Source organism: Candoia aspera, chromosome 12 (assembly GCF_035149785.1).
Source record: "Candoia aspera isolate rCanAsp1 chromosome 12, rCanAsp1.hap2, whole genome shotgun sequence".
Taxonomy (NCBI): domain Eukaryota; kingdom Metazoa; phylum Chordata; class Lepidosauria; order Squamata; family Boidae; genus Candoia; species Candoia aspera.
The window spans coordinates 16,456,842-16,476,273 of NC_086164.1; the positions used below are offsets into that span (position 1 = coordinate 16,456,842).

A 19,432-nucleotide genomic window follows, 5' to 3' on the forward strand; every position below is an offset into this window, starting at 1 on the left:
TTTGTTTAATAGTGGGGGGAGAAAGAAGACCTTCAAACAACTTGGTCATATTTGTTAGAATTCAGATTGTAGCATAAGCTTCCAGGCCTTTTATGTATTTTGCTAATATGTTTACTAATAGTGAAGGTTTTAAGTACTATTGCAGATACTTTTCCTTCTATTAATTAGCTTGATTAGTATGTGTGTGTATGTATATGTATGTGTATATATACAGTACTTCAAGTCATATATACATTAAATACACCGGATAGTCTGGCTGTAGGTTTTCCTTCTGTGTTTTGCTTGGGGAGTTCTTTCCCCTTTTACTTGGATCTCAAAACCTTGAGGTTGCAGCTGTTTGTGGAAAATTGGAGTTGCTTTTCAAAAACAGACAGGCTAGGGCAGTGTATCTCAACCTCAGTCCCTTGAAGATGTGTGGACTTCAACTCCTAGAATTCCCCAGCCTACATCGCTGGCTGGGGAATTCTGGGAGTTGAAGTTCACACATCTTCAGGTGGCCAAGGTTGAGAAACTGTTGTCTAGGGTATCTAAACATCATACATTGCCTAGTCAATGATCCTGCCCCTTGGAAGGCTGTCCCACCTGCAGAATTCAGCCTTCCAGCATTGTGCAAATGGTGTGCCTTGGATCTTTGCTTGGCATGCCCAAAAGTTGAAAGTGGGTAGAAGAAGACTTGGACCATAGAGCCCTCTATAGGATGAACTGACTGACAGTGAGTACAGTGAAGACTTCTCCTAAGTTTGTTGCTTTTTTCATGCCTGTGCCCTCCTGAGTGTGTTCATGGAACCAATTGACTTCCAATGCATGCGATTGAATAGATAATTTGTTCTGGTATGAATGAGAAAATGAGAAGGCTGCATTCAGTAAGACTGTTTCCAGACAGTCTCCGCTATAGAGCTATTGACAAGGTTGATGTCTTCTTCAGCTGGTTTCAACTGGAGGTACTGATGGATTTGGGAGTTCTCTTCTTGGAAACCATTGGGAGCAACTGAAGGTTTTCTCCAATGGATGAAGATCTGACTATGCCATTCTTGGATTTAATGCTGTTCCCAGAACATCTTTAGATTGGGATGTCTCTCAGAACTCATAAATTGAGTTCACCGTGGGTTTTTTTAAATCTTCTTCAAATAACTTTCCTTGTGAAAAAAATTATTCCATTGGTGTCTATGAGATGCTATTTGGCCATATAGAGATTTAAATCTATATCCTATCACACATCATGGGTGTTCAATTTTTTTAAATAAATCACTTGCTCAATCAAAACCAAACTAATTACATTTTACAAACCCAGTCATAGGTTGTCACAGATGGCCATAATGGTGGTAAGGTTGGCAGCACTTATTCAGAATGTTAGGCTATTTCTTAAGACAGGGTAGGTATTCTTTGGATGAGTGTGATACATATATTTAGACATTTTTTTTCAATGAAGGAATGAGACCAGTAATATGTGGGGCAAGGTGGGTGGAACCCCATGTGTCTTTTGCCCATCTAGCTCTAGAAATGGGAGTAGCAACCTTTCTGACTTTTGGACTTAGAAGACCAAGGTGTTAACTTCTCATCTACAAGAAATGAAACTTGGTTGATACCAAATCTCAACCGTTGTAGGCACTGCTTGAAAATCAACATTAAATTTGAATGACAGAAAATGAGCAACACGTTTTTCATTCACCCTTTCTGAAAATCACTCTGCATCATTAAATAATTATTTCTTGTGAGTCACAAATACCTCTGACTGTGAAAGATAGATTATATTATATCACTGATCTTGTGGAAATATACAGTATGTACACCTATTCCTTTCTGTCTGGGTACACATCGGGCAATGGGAAAATTGTGCAGTGGGCCTTCAGTTTCATGATAATGCCTTATAAAGAAACTATGTATGCATCGTAAGAGAACGTAATCCATCATGTGGGAAAGGCCCATGTACATAAACATTGCTTTTGCTAATGTGTGTGCATATAGTAGAAGCAGCTTTGGATTCCTATAATTGAAACCACCATATATACAGAGCTCATCTCAGCTCATGGAGAAGATGATTTGAGTTTTACTTGTTGCTCAGTCCAAGTCCTGTTGTTTGTGGATGGCATGTGGACTCTTCAGTTCTCATGGTCCTTGATCTTTGAATTGGACAACCATTTAAAGAAGAAATGCCTTTAGGCAGGAGGTTTCTTCCAGCAGCTTTTTGGGACTGTCCCATCCAAAATAACATACAAGGTCAATTTAGAACTTGACCATCAAGTTCTCCAGACTTTTTCAAAGGCATTCAGATGGACAGAAGAGTGGAAGATTGGTGGCTGTCTTGCCTGTTATTGAAGTGAGCAGGCTGGCTTGGTTTCACACATTATGCTAAGCAGTAATGTGGTTGGTTTGGTTTTGACTTCGCACAAGGCATGAACCCAACTCCTTGTAGATGAGAAATTGATTTAATGTTTTAGCATTTTAGCTTGTTCAACAATCCACACTTATAATCAGGCTCAGCAGGATGTGTAAACCCAGCCCATGTGGCTGCAATTGTGTCTGAACTAAGTCGTTATGATTTGTTCAAGAAACCATGCTTACAATGTTGGCTTAGCATGGTGGGTCCAGCAAGGTGTGAACCCAGCCCAAATCTCAGAGGTTCCTTCCTGTCTATGTTTTATTCTGGGCTGGGAACCTCCTGCAGGCTTGAAATTGACATAGTCTCGGCCACTCACCCTCCATGCATTCTGATTCTACGTCTGCAAGACTTCCTTAATTGGCAAGTATTTGGGGCTGATCGATGAACTGAGCTGCCAAAATGTAAAGCATCTTAAAGATCACAAATGCGGTAAGTATGAGAACTATGAATGGGGCACCTTGTTAAATTCCTACACTTTGAGCAAGCCCTTTCATCATCCCCTTTTGTATTGTATGTATTGAGGAAAACCTTTTCTGTACGGCATGAGTGGATTTAGGCTTAATGTTATACCCAGTTGGAGCAAAATAGCTTTCTTTTGAAGTGAGTGGCAAGTGAGTTAATGTGTGTACATAGTGTGGGGGGGAAACCCCTTCAGGGTCTCCTTTGTAAGATGTTGGGGTGGGCAATTTTGACTTTCTTCCTGATGGGAAGAAATGCCCCAACCCCCTTTTAACTGCTGAATGCTGAATCTAAAGCACCCTTTTCTCCAAATGTCCTTAATTGTTTCGTTGAAAAGAGTTCAGTGAATAAATTGGATAGGCTCATGGGATAAGGCCTTCTGTAAATATTTGAGGGGAAACTCTGCTTTGAAAACCACAAAAGTTCAGGGCAGAGTATCTGAGAGGTTTGGCTAGGTGGGTTCGCCCCCCCCCCCGCCCCCGCCCTTGCTGTATTCCCACTCACACAGCCTGAATGTTGATAAAATCTTTGTATAATTATGTTAGAGATTTACTACATTAAATCAACTCTTTTTCCTTTGTTGCTGGTAGCTTTGCTAATCCCATCCCCGCCATTTGGTAGGTAAAAGGTTGTAATGAGAAGAATACACAGTACAATTTAGGAACAGTTACAACATGTATGGGCTCCTTGCCCAATTAACAGGGAACACGTGATATTTTCCCCTTTCCCATTGCCTTTTTCATCTTTTTCTTTCTTTCTCTGTCCCTGATTAAATGCAGAAGGCTAGGTTTTTCTATAATCTTGCAGAGACTAAAGATTGTAGGGGGCACTTGGTTTTTCATTTTGCTAATAGTCTAAAGCAGTGTTTCTCAACCTTGGCAAGTTTAAGATGTGTGGACTTCAACTCCCAGAATTGGTGCATGCTGGCTGGGGAATTATGGGAGTTGAAGTCCACACATCTTAAACTTGCCGAGGTTGAGAAACACTGGTCTAAAGAAATACTTCCGTTTTCCAAATCTAACGTTCCAATTCCACTTGCAGTCATCATTTACCTATCGTTAGTAATGGAGACCCCCAAACCACTGATATCAGCTAAAGACGAATCAGTTTGATTGTACCTACTAGATGAAAAGGTTGCCATACAGATTGAAAGCCTATCTTGGAAATTTTACCATTCTGGGGGTGCCATCAAAATATTTTTCCACCTGATGCTTCTGCACAGAGGCAGATGCATTTTAAATATTCCATATCATGCCACAGGTTCAGAAGCTAAGAAGAGTTGGGCCTGGTTAGTAATGGGAAGGGACACCTCCAGGCAATCTCAGGGCTGTAGGCTAAACTGAGAAATATTTGGAAGTTGCAGATGGTCCACAGGGCCACAGCTTGAGTAGTTATGGGCGCATCTCAATTTGCCTGTATAACATCACTACTTTGAGAACTTCACTGGTTACCATTTGACTTCCAGATACAATTTAAGGAGTTGGTTGTCACCGTTAAAGCTCTATATGACTCAGGACCTTGTCCTAGATGTACCTGACTGTCCAGGAAGACCCAGAAGAGCAGGTCCTTTCATATCCTTTTCTCAGGGAAACTTAATCACTAAGGGGATTTACAGATGTGAATCTTCTCAATTGCTGCGTCTATTCTGTGGAACAGCATTCACCTGGAAATCTAGGTTGCCCTACTGATTTTTAGAAATGCTGTTAAAATGTGGCTGTTCCAGCAGATCTTGGGGGTGAGATGCCGTAATGTTGTTCCTTCTGTCATTGGAGCCGCACAGGAAGAAGGCTTAAGCTTTCTCTGCTACATCCTGTACCACCTGGCTCACATCTGAGGGATGCATCCCTGGAGGTGGAATAAGATCCTGAGATGTTTAAATTTCTCTAACCCATGTTGCTGCTTTTGTCTGGTCAAAGAGCAACGGAATAGTTTGAGCACTGAAGTATCTGAAGGCCACCAGCCATGGTCTATACATAGTTTATGGTTTAGCATATTGTATGAACCTTTGTGGTTCATTCAGTAAACCCTGGTTAAGTGAATCAAAGCCTAACAGAGTAGAAACCCAATCTATGCCTTCTGCAGTTTTCATTAAGAGCCTAAATTGGGCAATATTTTTAAATTCTTCAGTTCTTGATTTCAAAGTCCCTGAATATAAGATGGGACAGGGAAAAAGTTACACGAAGTGTAGGAAAGTATATTGTCCTCTGAATAAGGCTGTTCATATAGCTGGTTAAAATCAATGGCTTTTTAAAAAGCAAAACAATGAGCATAATATAGACCTTTTCTTAAGCAGAAGTTCCATCCTCTCTGGGTTTCTTTAGAAGAAGGAAGAGCTTCTGACTTCTTGCATTTCCAGTGGGCAAGGGGGATATTTTTCCCTTAAGGAAGACTGTCAGGCCCCTCCATAGGGGCGATGCCTAAAGAAGATGTAACATTTCTGCAGGAAGGAAGAAAAATATTTTGTTAGCACAAGAGCGCCTGAGAGTATATGAATGTAATTCAAGCTAGTAGATTAATTGGTTGCTTCAGTGATTAGTACATAGGACAACTAACTGCAGCATATTGGGCCGGTGAGAATTTGATCCATCAGCAGCTGAGGATTTCTTTTAATTTAATGTAAAATGTTTATAGGAAAACAGCTGGACCGGGCAAGCTGCCACGGCCCCCTACTTGCTTGTGCAGCTTACGAGTTGTCCAAACATTGCTTCTTTCATCTCTTAAGTCATGATAAACCCCGAACTCTGTGTATGTACTAGATCTCATTAAGCTACAGGTGCTCTGTAAACACCTCCACTGTGTAGTCATTTCCTTTGCAGATCAGAGGTTTTGCAAGAGGGAAGGACCCAGCTGTTCCCCATCATGGGGCAACTTTCCAGATGTGCTGGGCCTGCAGTCTCCAGCCAGCACTGCAGTCTGTACCATTGAGAGTTGGAGTTTCAACATATCTGAAGAGGGTTCTAGAGTGGAGGAAGACCGTCTGAATTAATGTACTCTGTCAAATAATGGCAGATGTTTCAAAGCTGACATGGAAAGGAAGTGGGGGGTGACCTCACTGGAAAGATGGGGACAGAATTTTTGGCCCTGAATATAAGCTGCCAGTTGCTGATTCCAGATTTGGCTAACCCCAAGTTCAGTACTCCTTTTCTTAGCTAAGGGAGTTGGGTCAACATGGCTGAAGTTTTCCCAGCCTTTGGAGAATTGGTGGCAATCAGAGTAGAGAGGTTTCAGTGTGTGGCCCAATGTTAACAGCACTTTGTGGGCAGTTCATTCAGGGCAAGGGGTGGAAATCTATGCCTTTCCCAAGTGTCCAGAACCACAGCTTGCTAGCATCTTCCCTAGCATCTTAGGAAACATGGTCTAGGATGAGGGATTCTGGGAAGCGTACTTCTGTAACATACTGTAGAATGTTTCATAGGTTGCCTATCCTAGTTTGGAGTTCTGAGAAACGTCATCCATCTGTCTGTTCTCCAGCACTCCAGGTTAAAAGGAAAAGGAAGAAGTAGAGAAAGGTGTGGCTGCCTCAAGGCAGGTTTTTGACTTTGATTCCTTCAGCTACTGTGATCAACCCTGCTCGCTGCCAACATATTGCCCTTGACAAATTGCTCCTGAAAGAATACAGATGTTGGTAGAGAAAAAAGAAAAACAAGGTAAACCACTGGCCTGAGTCTTTCTAAAGAGAGCTTAGAAAAAAAAATCTGTGTTTCATTTGGGACCTTGGCTTCAGTCTGTTGTCTCTTGCTGAAGATGGAGGTGGCTGCTTACAAATTGTGGAGAGATTCTGTGAGTGTGTGTGAGGGTATTTGTCAGTTTGATTGACTTCACGCTTAGTGGCTAAAGAAGTCAGGTGGTGCCTACCTAGGTTAAGGTGTGGTCCCTTTCGGAGAGCAGATAGATCCCAGAAACCAAGTGCTTCAGACAATGACTTAAACTATTGTTTGTGGCTGAATAAGCCACAATTGGCCATTTTTGCACTGTGGCTGGTCCACATAACCCATTTAACCAAAAACAATGAAAACACATGACTTGGCATGTTGTATGAGTTCAGAGAAGTCTAAGAAAAGATCATGGCCAGATAATAGAGGAGAGAGATGGCTAAAAACAATCTCTGGGATCTTTGGGGTCATTGGTCAAGAATAAGAACATCAACCTAAGGGCCCAGTCTGGAGTAAGTTATATAGCATTCTTCCCCAGCCTTCCGTTAAGGCGGTAAATCTCAGTTGGTATGAAACTAGCATCGTGAATTAACCCAGTTGTGTGGGTTTACTGATACGGTGCACAACCTGGGGGTCCTTCTGAACTCACGACTCCTGCTTGAGGAGCAGGTGGCCAGGAGGGCCTTTGCACAACTTCATGTTGTGCTTGCAAGATTCTGTCAATGTAGCTTTACAATAAAGTAGAATTACAGTAGCTTATATGGTGTATTTCCTGTCTGGTCTACCTGGTAAGACTGACGTCAGCCTTGCAAGTCTGAAAGTACAATTCTCCTGCTGTCTCCTTTACAGCCCGGTAACTTAGAATCCCTCCTGAGCCTCTTGCTTCACCCACTATGCAGCTGTGGGCTATGCTTCCTCTTATTCGACTGCTCCCTAGGCAGCATCTCTTCACTTGGTCTCCCAAGGTCTTTCTGACCTACCATTACATGGGATAAGTTCCTTTTGGGTGTCTTCCCTTGGGACTGAAGGAGTGTGGGCAGCTAGGAAGACTGCAGAGGGCTGGAAAAGTGGATTGCATAGCAACAGGTTGGATGTTTGTGGCCACTCCTTGGCCACTTCATCACTGAAGGAACAACACACTGATTTTAAATAATAAGCTACTTCTTTCAGACTCGCATTCCTTGGGACTGGGTGTTATTGAGGAATTGGGGGCAGGGAGAATTCAGTGCCAGTTCTCCAACTCACCCACCATGAGCTGATTGGTTTAAAAGGTTAATTTTTAACCCTTTCCTGGGGGATGTTTTCTTGCAATCTGCACATGGTGCCAGTAACTGCTGGTTTTAGCTTTGGGACTGCAGTAATTTGCAGATGAATTCATCAGCTGGCAAATTGAAAAGGGCCTCTGACATTTAGCAGCTGCACTGATTTTAGGACACAGACATGATTCACAACAGATTTCTCCTTTCTTCTTTAACCTGGGTTCGCCCATTAACCAAAACCAAGCAAGCTTGTTAGGCTCAAAGTGTTATATAAACCCAGTCTTTGTGGGCTGCCATTGAGCGATTTGCTTTACTGGACAAGCTGTGGTTAACAATTCCAGTGCAATATGACTGCCTCACCCCCATTGCATCGACCCGTCCCACACGGTTAGGCAGAGAGGGCACTCTATGGACGCTATCCCTGAGAGATTGTCGATTGGCAGGGTCCAGGAGGAGGGCCTTCTCTGCCGTGGCCCCCGCCCTTTGGAATAAGCTACCCCCAGAGGTGAGGAAGGCCCCCACTCTTCTGGCCTTCTGAAAGGGAATTAAGACCTGGCTATGCCACCTCGCTTGAGGCGAGAGTGGAGATAGTTGATCATGGTGGTGGCTGGTTCCTTGATGTGGCCCTGGAAAATTTTATTAAGACCATCTTGGATTTTCTATTTTCTATTTGTATATTTATGTTTTATAATGAATCTTTTATTCTTTTATTCATTTGTAAACCACCCAGAGTCGTTGCAACATGAGATGGGCAGTAAAGAAATACGACAAGTAAATAAACAAACAAATGTGAATCTAGTCAATTTCTGCAGGGTGGTTAATTAAGAAATGTGGTATGATTCTCTGCATCTTCACTCAGAAATAAATCCTGCAAAGTTCAAGACAGAATATTCCAAAGAACAGTACAGAGTGCATCTGAATTTAAATATCATGAGGTTAATCAACTAAGGTTTTTTAAAAATTATGATTTGGGTGAAATCTCAATCTGGCTTCAGCCCCATTTTTGAAGGGGAATCCACATTCAAACATTTTGCTTGACTATCTCCGGATGGCTGTATTTATATGTTCTATGCATTTGCAATGTGTAGTTTTGTTTTATTTGTTTGTTTATGTCTGGTCTTAAACACTGCATCTTTTCATAGACTGATTGGTGCTTAACTGAAATGGTTCCATTGTTTTATGAGCCTGTTTCATTACTTCATAGGTCTTATAGGATGAAATGGACTTTTGAAGTTGCTTCATTGAGCCCTTTTTTCCTTTGAATGGTTTTAGGGTTCTCCTGTGCTCAATTTTTTTTTAATCTATTTTGAATCTTCTTCAGAATATTTAGAAGGGCAATATTGAACTGCAACAGGAAATATGAAATTAGGAATGGAATTATTCCTTTTTTAAAAATAATTTTTATTAAAGCTTTTAAACAAGAAGACAAGACAAATCCAGACAAAGAAACAACTCCCAATTTTAAAAACTACTTTTAAATTTGAAATATTTTAATTGATAAATTGTCAGGGGATATATATTTTTACTTTTATTTTGTAAGTTCTTACCATATAATTTCTAATGTTTTAGGCTCACCCCATAAGGTAACAAATATATTAAGACAGTAATAGCAGAGTGAATGCTATATTATTATGTGATATATTTTGTTAGTTCGTAGTTTATTATTATTTATTATTTATTATTATATTATTCTTCAGCAAAGGATCGTTACCTTGTCGTGGTGCTGGAGCTTGAGCACCTCAATGATGCCATGAGCTAAACCGTGAAGGGCCACCCAAGACGGGAAGGTCATGACAGAGAGGTCAGACTAAATGCGATCCCTGGGGAAGGTAATGGCAACCCACCCCAGTATTCTTGCCGTGAAAACTAAATGGATCAGTACAACCAGAGATATGCCAGTATACCATCGGAAGATGAGACCCCCAGGTCGGAAGATGGTCAACATGCTACTGGGGAGGAACAGAGGATGAGCTCAACTAGCCCCAGACGTGATGACGCAGCTAGCTCAAAGCCGAAAGGACGGCTAGCAGCCGACGGTGCTGGTAGTGAACGGCGAATCCGATGTTCTAAGGATCAACATACCATTGGAACTTGGAATGTAAGATCTATGAGCCAGGGCAAATTGGATGTGGTTATGGGTGAGATGTAAGATTAAAGATAGACATTCTGGGCGTCAGTGAACTGAAATGGACTGGAATGGGCCACTTCACATCAAATGACCACCAGATCTACTACTGTGGACAAGAGGACCACAGAAGAAATGGAGTAGCCTTCATAATTCATAGTCAAGTGGCTAAAGCAGTGCTTGGATACAATCCAAAAAACAATAGAATGATCTCAATTCGAATTCAGGGCAAGCCATCTAACATCACAGTGATCCAAATATACGCCCCAACCACAGATGCTGAAGAAGCTGAAGTAGAGCAGTTCTATGAGGATCTGCAGCACCTACTGGACAACACGCCTAAAAGAGATGTTATTTTCATCACGGGAGACTGGAATGCTAAGGTCGGGAGTCAACTGACACCTGGAATTACAGGTAAGCATGGCCTGGGAGAACAAAATGAAGCAGGACATAGGCTGATAGAATTTTGCCAAGACAATTCACTCTGCATAACAAACACTCTCTTCCAACAACCTAAGAGACGGCTTTATACATGGACTTCACCAGATGGACAACACCGAAATCAGATTGATTACATCCTTTGCAGCCAAAGGTGGCGGACATCTGTACAGTCGGTAAAAACAAGGCCTGGAGCTGACTGTAGTTCAGATCACGAACTTCTTCTTGCACAATTTAGGATCAGACTAAAGAGATTAGGGAAGACCCACAGATCAGCTAGATATGAGCTCACTAATATTCCTAAGGAATATGCAGTGGAGGTGAAGAATAGATTTAAGGGACTGGACTTAGTAGATAGGGTCCCGGAAGAACTCTGGACAGAAGTTGGCAGCATTGTTCAGGAGGCAGCAACAAAATACATCCCAAAGAAAGAGAAAACCAAGAAGGCAAAATGGCTGTCTGCTGAGACACTAGAAGTAGCCCAAGAAAGAAGGAAAGCAAAAGGCAACAGTGATAGGGGGAGATATGCCCAATTAAATGCAAAATTCCAGAGGTTAGCCAGAAGAGAGAAGGAATTATTTTTAAACAAGCAATGCGTGGAAGTGGAAGAAGACAATAGAATAGGAAGGACAAGAGACCTCTTCCAGAAAATTAGAAACATTGGAGGTAAATTCCAGGCAAAAATGGGTATGATCAAAAACAAAGATGGCAAGGACATAACAGAAGAAGAAGAGATCAAGAAAAGGTGGCAAGAATATACAGAAGACCTGTATAGGAAGGATAACAATATCGGGGATAGCTTTGACGGTGTGGTCAGTGAGCTAGAGCCAGACATCCTGAAGAGTGAGGTTGAGTGGGCCTTAAGAAGCATCGCTAATAACAAGGCAACAGGAGACGACGGCATCCCAGCTGAACTGTTCAAAATCTTGCAAGATGATGCTGTCAAGGTAATGCATGCTATATGCCAGCAAATTTGGAAAACACAAGAATGGCCATCAGACTGGAAAAAATCAACTTATATCCCCATACCAAAAAAGGGGAACACTAAAGAATGTTCAAACTATCGAACAGTGGCACTCATTTCACATGCCAGTAAGGTAATGCTCAAGATCCTGCAAGGTAGACTTCAGCAATTCATGGAGCGAGAATTGCCAGATGTACAAGCTGGGTTTAGAAAAGGCAGAGGAACTAGAGACCAAATTGCCAATATCCGCTGGATAATGGAAAAAGCCAGGGAGTTTCAGAAAAACATCTATTTCTGTTTTATTGACTATTCTAAAGCCTTTGACTGTGTGGACCATAACAAATTGTGGCAAGTTCTTAGTGGTATGGGGATACCAAGTCATCTTGTATGCCTCCTGAAGAATCTGTATAACGACCAAGTAGCAACAGTAAGAACAGACCACGGAACAACAGACTGGTTTAAGATTGGGAAAGGAGTACGGCAGGGCTGTATCCTCTCACCCTACCTATTCAACTTGTATGCAGAACACATCATGCGACAAGCTGGGCTTGAGGAATCCAAGGCTGGAGTTAAAATCTCTGGAAGAAACATTAACAATCTCAGATATGCAGATGATACCACTTTGATGGCTGAAAGCGAAGAGGAACCGAGGAGCCTTATGATGAAGGTGAAAGAAGAAAGTGCAAAAGCTGGTTTGCAGCTAAACCTCAAAAAAACCAAGATTATGGCAACCAGCTTGATTGATAACTGGCAAATAGAGGGAGAAAATGTAGAAGCAGTGAAAGACTTTGTATTCCTAGGTGCGAAGATTACTGCAGATGCTGACTGCAGTCAGGAAATCGGAAGACGCTTAATCCTTGGAAGAAGAGCAATGACAAATCTCGATAAAATAGTTAAGAGCAGAGACATCACACTGACAACAAAGGTCCGCATAGTTAAAGCAATGGTGTTCCCCGTAGTAACATATGGCTGCGAGAGCTGGACCATAAGGAAGGCTGAGCGAAGAAAGATCGATGCTTTTGAACTGTGGTGTTGGAGGAAAATTCTGAGAGTGCCTTGGACTGCAAGAAGATCAAACCAGTCCATCCTCCAGGAAATAAAGCCAGACTGCTCACTTGAGGGAATGATATTAAAGGCCAAACTGAAATACTTTGGCCACATAATGAGAAGACAGGACACCTTGGAGAAGATGCTGATGCTAGGGAGAGTGGAAGGCAAAAGGAAGAGGGGCCGACCAAGGGCAAGGTGGATGGATGATATTCTAGAGGTGACGGACTCGTCCCTGAGGAAGCTGGGGGTGTTGACGACCGACAGGAAGCTCTGGCGTGGGCTGGTCCATGAAGTCACGAAGAGTCGGAAGCGACTAAACGAATAAACAACAAATGGAAAAAGCCAGGGAGTTTCAGAAAAACATCTATTTCTGTTTTATTGACTATTCTAAAGCCTTTGACTGTGTGGACCATAACAAATTGTGGCAAGTTCTTAGCAGTATGGGGAAACCAAGTCATCTTGTATGCCTCCTGAAGAATCTGTATAACGACCAAGTAGCAACAGTAAGAACAGACCATGGAACAACGGACTGGTTTAAGATTGGGAAAGGAGTACAGCCGGGCTGTATACTCTCACCCCACCTATTCAACTTGTATGCAGAACACATCATGCGACATGCTGGGCTTGAGGAATCCAAGGCTGGCCCAAGAAACATTAACCATCTCAGATATGCAGATGATACCACTTTGATGGCTGAAAGCGAAGAGGAACTGAGGAGCCTTATGATGAACGTGAAAGAAGAAAGTGCAAAAGCTGGCTTGCAGCTAAACCTCAAGAAAACCAAGATTATGGCAACCAGCTTGATTGATAACTGGCAAATAGAGGGAGAAAATGTAGAAGCAGTGAAAGACTTTGTATTTCTAGGTGCAAAGATTACTGCAGATGCTGACTGCAGTCAGGAAATCAGAAGACGCTTAATCCTTGGGAGAAGAGCAATGACAAATCTCAGTAAAATAGTTAAGAGCAGAGACATCACAATGACAACAAAGGCCCACATAGTTAAAGCAATGGTGTTCCCCGGAGTAACATATGGTTGCGAGAGCTGGACCATAAGGAAGGCTGAACGAAGGAAGATCGATGCTTTGGAACTGTGGTGTTGGAGGAAAATTCTGAGAGTGCCTTGGACTGCAAGAAGATCCAACCAGTCCATCCTCCAGGAAATAAAGCCAGACTGCTCACTTGAGGGAACGATATTAAAGGCAAAACTGAAATACTTTGGCCACATAATGAGAAGACAGGACACCCTGGAGAAGATGCTGATGCTAGGGAGAGTGGAGGGCAAAAGGAAGAGGGGCCGACCAAGGGCAAGGTGGGTGGATGACATTCTAGAGGTGACGGACTCGTCCCTGGGGGAGCTGGGGGTGTTGACGACCGACAGGAAGCTCTGGCGTGGGCTGGTCCATGAAGTCACGAAGAGTCAGAAACGACTAAACGAATAAACAACAAGTTTATTATTGTATTTCCTGATTTTTAAAAATTTTTTTGCTGGTCATTGACTGAATAAATAATTTACTTACTTACTTTAAACAAGAAGATTAAAAACTAACACCAACTAATATAAAGTAAGAAAGTAAGAAGGAAAAGGGGAAAAGAAAGAAATCAGAGAAAAAGAAAGTGCAAGAAAAGAAAAGAAAAAAGGTTAAGGAAAAAAAGAAAAAGATATAAAGAAGTGGCTTCTGATATTCTTCACAGCAGTTATAAGTACAATATACTTTAACCTCTCCCTCTAACAGTATTTCATATTGCTTTTCTTTCTATAATCTGTCCTAATCATCAAAACCATAAATCACAAGTTCCTTTTTTTTTCACTTTTACACAAAAAGTCGATAAGAAGCTTCCAGTTACCAATAAATGTAGAATCTGAATGGAATTAAGAATGGAATTGTTCCTAATTAAACTAATGTCTAACATTTTATTTGCTGGCCTATTCTGGCTTAGCTTTGAATGCTGTTGTGATTTTTTTCCCCCAAAAAAGAAAGTTTAGACGGCAAACACACTAAGATGAGTAAACAAGCGAAGGGCATGAATTCCTCGTTCGCTCAATATTCCTGGTGTATGCCTGGGAATTCTGGGAATTGTATTCTTGGCAGCTCTGGGGAGCCCCAGCTGGGGAGCACTGGATTTGAGTAAAGTGCCTTGCAACTATGAGCAGAAAGCTCCATCTATTGGCCAGAGTTGAGATTGCAACCACATCAATTTCTTAATATTAATTTCTTGCAGCTTTCCTGCATATGTTCCTCATTTTTATTGTCTTATTTGGACAGCACTTCAAGATGTTTCTAAGGGAAGTGATATAAAATGCAACATATAAACAAGATAGAACAACCATTGGGCTATCCAATCTGCTCCAATTACATAGTTAATTGCTCTAATCGCTACTACTTGCGCGGATGGCTAAGCCGTGTGCAAGCTCAGAGGTGAGAGCTGGTGCTCTGCACGCCTTTCAAAAGGCCAAATTTAGAGGAAGAAGAGCTGGGTTAGTGCATGCAGAAAACTTGGCCACAGATTCTCGTTCAATTACAAGCTTGTATTGCAGCCTAAACTTCCTAAAGAATGAGTTTGGGACGAACACATCATGTGCAGGTCTTTGCAAAGGGAAATGGTTTCGTTGGTTTTTTAAGGGTGTGTCCAATTAATTTGTTCTTCAAAAGAGTTGGAATTATGACACACAAGTACTTACCTGAAGAGGCATTCCCTACTTCCTGAATCAGCATATAGGAGGAAAGGGTATACCTCTTACAGGACCTTTCCTACAGACCTTGTACTTCCTTTTTTTTTAAATAAGAATTTTATTAAGTTTAAAGCAAAGATAAAAACTACAAAAAAGTAAAAGTAAAAAAGTAAAAATGTGAAAAACAAGAAGAAAAGAATTTTAAACATTACATAAAGAGTTCACTTCCGACTTTTAACAGCAAGAATATACAGCAATTTCCATAATCAAACCCTTATTCTCTATCAAACCAAAATCACATTATTTCTATAAATCATTCCATTAGCACATAATAATCACTAAATACAATTGTTCCCTCCCCTTAATTAAAAGAAAAAGAAATATATAAACCTCCTAATCAACTTCCTCTCCCAAAGACAACATTTACTTAATTATTTCCTTCCTACCACTATTCTATTTAGTTTTCACGGCAAGAATACTGGGGTGGGTTGCCATTACTTTCATCCCTGGGGGAGCTGGGGGTGTTGACGACCGACAGGAAGCTCTGGCGTGGGCTGGTCCATGAAGTCACGAAGAGTCGGAAGCAACTAAACAAATAAACAACAAACCACTATTCTATACATTTCTGTCTACTATAATAGAAATCAAACTAAAAAAAAACTTATAAATTGTCTACTTTTATAATTAATAATGCTATAACAATCTTAACCCTATTAATCCTAAAACTAAACAATTATTATTATACTTTATAAATCTTAACAAATCATTAAGAAGAAATAAAAACAAGCAAACCTTAAAAGCAATCCAAGTAATCTTAATCCAAATTGTTCAAAAAGAATAGAATCATACAAGCCTTAAAAGCAGCCCAAATAAACATTCTTAAATTTACCCCACTTCAAAACAGACCAGAGCATTTACATAGCTCCATAATACACACAGGGCACTTTTCATTAAAAAAGTCAAACAGCCCAACTGCCCCCCTTCAGACCTTGTACTTCCAACTCTGCTGGAGTTACAGTCACCCTACAATTCACACCCAGTGGCCTTATCTTGCAAGGGGATCTCTGTATGAAATGAAAGGCAGCCGTTCTTGCTTGTGTGCATGTGTATCTGCATGTTTTACAGAGTGTCGGGACCAGCTCTTGCCCTGGAAGACTGTCACCTAAGATGCAGTCTGGCTAAAAGAACAACAGAAGGGCAGGAATGTTGTGGTGGTTGCATGTGATTGGCTTTATTTATAGCATCTGGTTCACCTTGGGGTGTGTCCTCTAAGTGTCTCAGGGAAGATGGGCTTTGAGGAAGCCTCAGCTGGAAGAAGGAGGTGGCTTCACTCAGGTGTTAGGGCTGGCAGTGCAGGGGTGGGGCTCTGGTTAGGGGTAGGGGTATCAAGTGAGGGCCCTGGCATCTTGGCCGAGGGAGGAGGGTGGGATGCGCATGACAATACAGCTGTCTCAGGATGTTGAAATAGTGGTACAGGTAGTTCTTAACAACCATTCGTTTAGTGATGGTTCGGACTTAGGTTGGTGCTGAAAAAACTGACTTGCGACCAGTCCTCACACTTACGACTGTTGCAGTGTCCCCGCGGTCACGTAATCACAATTTAGGCGTTTGGCGACTGGTTCACATTTATGACTGTCACAGCATCCCATGGTCATGGGACTGCCATTTTCAACCTTCCCAGACAGCTTCTGGCAAGCAAAATCAATGGGGAACTGCATGATTTGCTTAATGGCCATATGGCTTGCTTAATGCCCACTGTGATTCACTTAACGACCATTGCAAGAAAGGTCATAAAATCGGGTTGGATTCACTTAGCAACCAAAATTCTGGTCCCAGTTGTGATCGTTAAGCAAGGACTACCTGTACTAGATCACAGGGCTGCTGAAGACTTTGAGGGTGAGGACAAGGGTGTTTGCAATGATATTAAAAAGCAGAAGGATGGATGATCCCAGAAGGGATTTCTGAAGCATTGGAGGCACGTAAGGAACCAAACTGGGAATCTAGAGGGCAGGAGAGTGTGGTCTCAGTGGGATAGAACCAGCAACGGTGCCAGGGGTTTTGCTTAGGCAGTGGGAAAACTACCCTATTTTTGCATATCTACAAAGCAGAAGCGAGCAACTGCTTTTCTCCAGTCCCACAGGTGGGTCTATAAGTGGCTCGATGTGATTTCCCCTCTTCTTCTATTCATGTAAACAGTTAGATGGGCTTCCTGGCTTAGTGATGATTAAAATTGACTTGTTTCACAGCTTGAAATTAGGAGTATCTGCGTAATCACTGTTCGGCATCCACACCATTTCTAAAGTGTGTTTACTTCCAGAATGAAGCAGTGGAAGGTTTTTGCTTCCCATTGACTTCCTTTAGAGGACCAATTCTTCATATCCAAGGACCACTAAACTCATGCTGAGTTTCCCTCTCTTGTCTAGGTGTGCCATGGATGTTCATCAAGCACCAAGTGTGACTGTAGTGGACAAAAAGGAGAAAAGGTAAGTCTGGAAGGAAGTGTAAATTTGTGCTAGACTGTCAACCCAAAGGGCTGTTTTACAGTTTGTTCATCCTGGTGACACACATCAACATTTTTTTGTGTACACCAGTAATCAATGTCTTAGAGATGGCTAGAAAATGGACTTTTCTCCAAATCTCATGAGATCTTGATGATCCCACCCCAAGACCTCTATAAACACAAGCAAAAATCTCATATGTCCTTTGACAGTCTTAATGAATTCACATTCAAGAACATTGACATCTTGTGAAATTTGGGCTATTTTTATTTTTAGTTAATTTTTATTTCATTCTGGGGGTCTCTGGATGTCATCTTGAGGTGTCACATGAATGCCCTTGTACACCACATTGTGATTTTTTTTTTAATTACATGTAGATCTAGTGCAGTTAGACAAACTTCTTGATCTGATCTGATTGATACATCATACCACTGTGGTTTGAAAACCATGGTTTATGGCTTAGCATTATATATAAACACAGCCAGTTATGGTTTATTCTGCAAATCATAGTTACACAAAGTATGACCTAACATTGTGTGTGAACCAGATCATGAATTGGTAAAAGCAATTTTTAAAGTAAATACTAACTAAAAGTCCTCCAATAATTAGATGTTTGGATCTAAAATTCCAAGTTGACTTGAAGAGCTTGACCTCTTCCATAATTTGATGTGCTGTTGCAGTTTCAGTATCATCCTAATTTGGACAGTCTGTTTTTGAAGCAAGCTTACAGTCTAGGAGGGGCATATCTTCTCTCCAGGTGCTCCAAGGAATGAGGTCATAGCTTGGCAAATGTGCTTGTTGAAGGTTCACTGCAGATGTACCAGTGCTAAGCCCAAGGGTTTGTCTTATTTTTGGCAAGGAAGAAAGGTTAAATGAGGTTGCGTTGCTGAAAATCCCAAGTTACCTGGTGAAAGTTAGGGGCTTTTATATGAAAGACACAATTTGACACAATTTGGAGGTGAGAAATTTGGAGAAAGCCAATAGGGCTATGCAGTATCAGTGGGAAACCCAGAATTGACTAAAACAGCAGTGCATGACTGGAATTAATTGCCAGATGTGGTTTATTGCAATATCTGAATAAAGCACATTTTGACAGAAGGTGCAGATTAGTTCTAATTTTCAGAATATGATATGATTTGGTTATTTAAACTGATTTGGAGAATGTATCCATTTCTGACTTGTCAATGAAAAGTCAACTCAGTGCAGAGATTCAACTGAACTGACTTCAGATCAGATCAGATCTCAGACAAAGGCTTCACGCAGCCCTACTCGTTAGTTCTAACTGGGCTTTTGCAGAACAAACTCTAGCGGCTTCATGCATAGCATTAAGGCCTATACCATGTTTACTGCCACAATGCTGGGTGCACACATCCACTTGTGCTTAATGCAGTATGTGAACATTTTACTGTGCCCGTCATCCCTGACCATCAAGATCGGACAGATGGCCTTCAAAACTCTTCTAAAATGGTCAGCTTTGAGCTGTGGGTGGGAGCTGATTATTCTGAAAAAGCCATTCTCCATGAAACGAACACATTAGGGAAAATAGTTTTGTTGAGCTGTCTACCTGATTATAGTATTTTTTTTTCTGTACGTAGGGATTTGGTATTGAGTAGAATGGTGTCAGTCTTTGAAGGGGTGCTCCGTTTCAAGGAGGTCCCAACAAAGCAGTCCTTTGGAGCTGCTCTGCAAAGCTAGTGGCCACCTTGTTCCTAGGAGCAAAGAGCAAAGAGAAGCCACCCATAACTTTGCTCTGCTCTGCTTTCCAGCCGCTCACATGCTTTGGCAAGCGTTGAGGGAACATGCACCTTAGCCTGCTCCCCTGGAGGAGTCCTCTAAAAGACATGTCAGCTTAGCATTTGTATCCTGTCAACCCTCTGCCGTGTTGAACTAGATTCCTCCTGAGACGATACCCTTGTTGCCCGCTCTCCAGGAGGG

At 41.7% G+C, this 19,432-nt stretch overlaps 1 protein-coding gene across 3 annotated transcripts in view; it reads left to right on the forward strand.

Annotated features, from left to right (window-relative positions):
- Positions 1–19,432, forward strand: part of COL4A5 (collagen type IV alpha 5 chain) — a 669,904-nt gene that overhangs the window by 23,093 nt on the left and 627,379 nt on the right. For all 3 annotated transcript variants that reach the window (XM_063313536.1, XM_063313535.1, XM_063313533.1), the window contains exon 2: positions 17,423–17,482. In XM_063313536.1, coding sequence (XP_063169606.1) covers positions 17,423–17,482 — 60 coding nt within the window. The remainder of the gene's footprint in view (positions 1–17,422; positions 17,483–19,432) is intronic.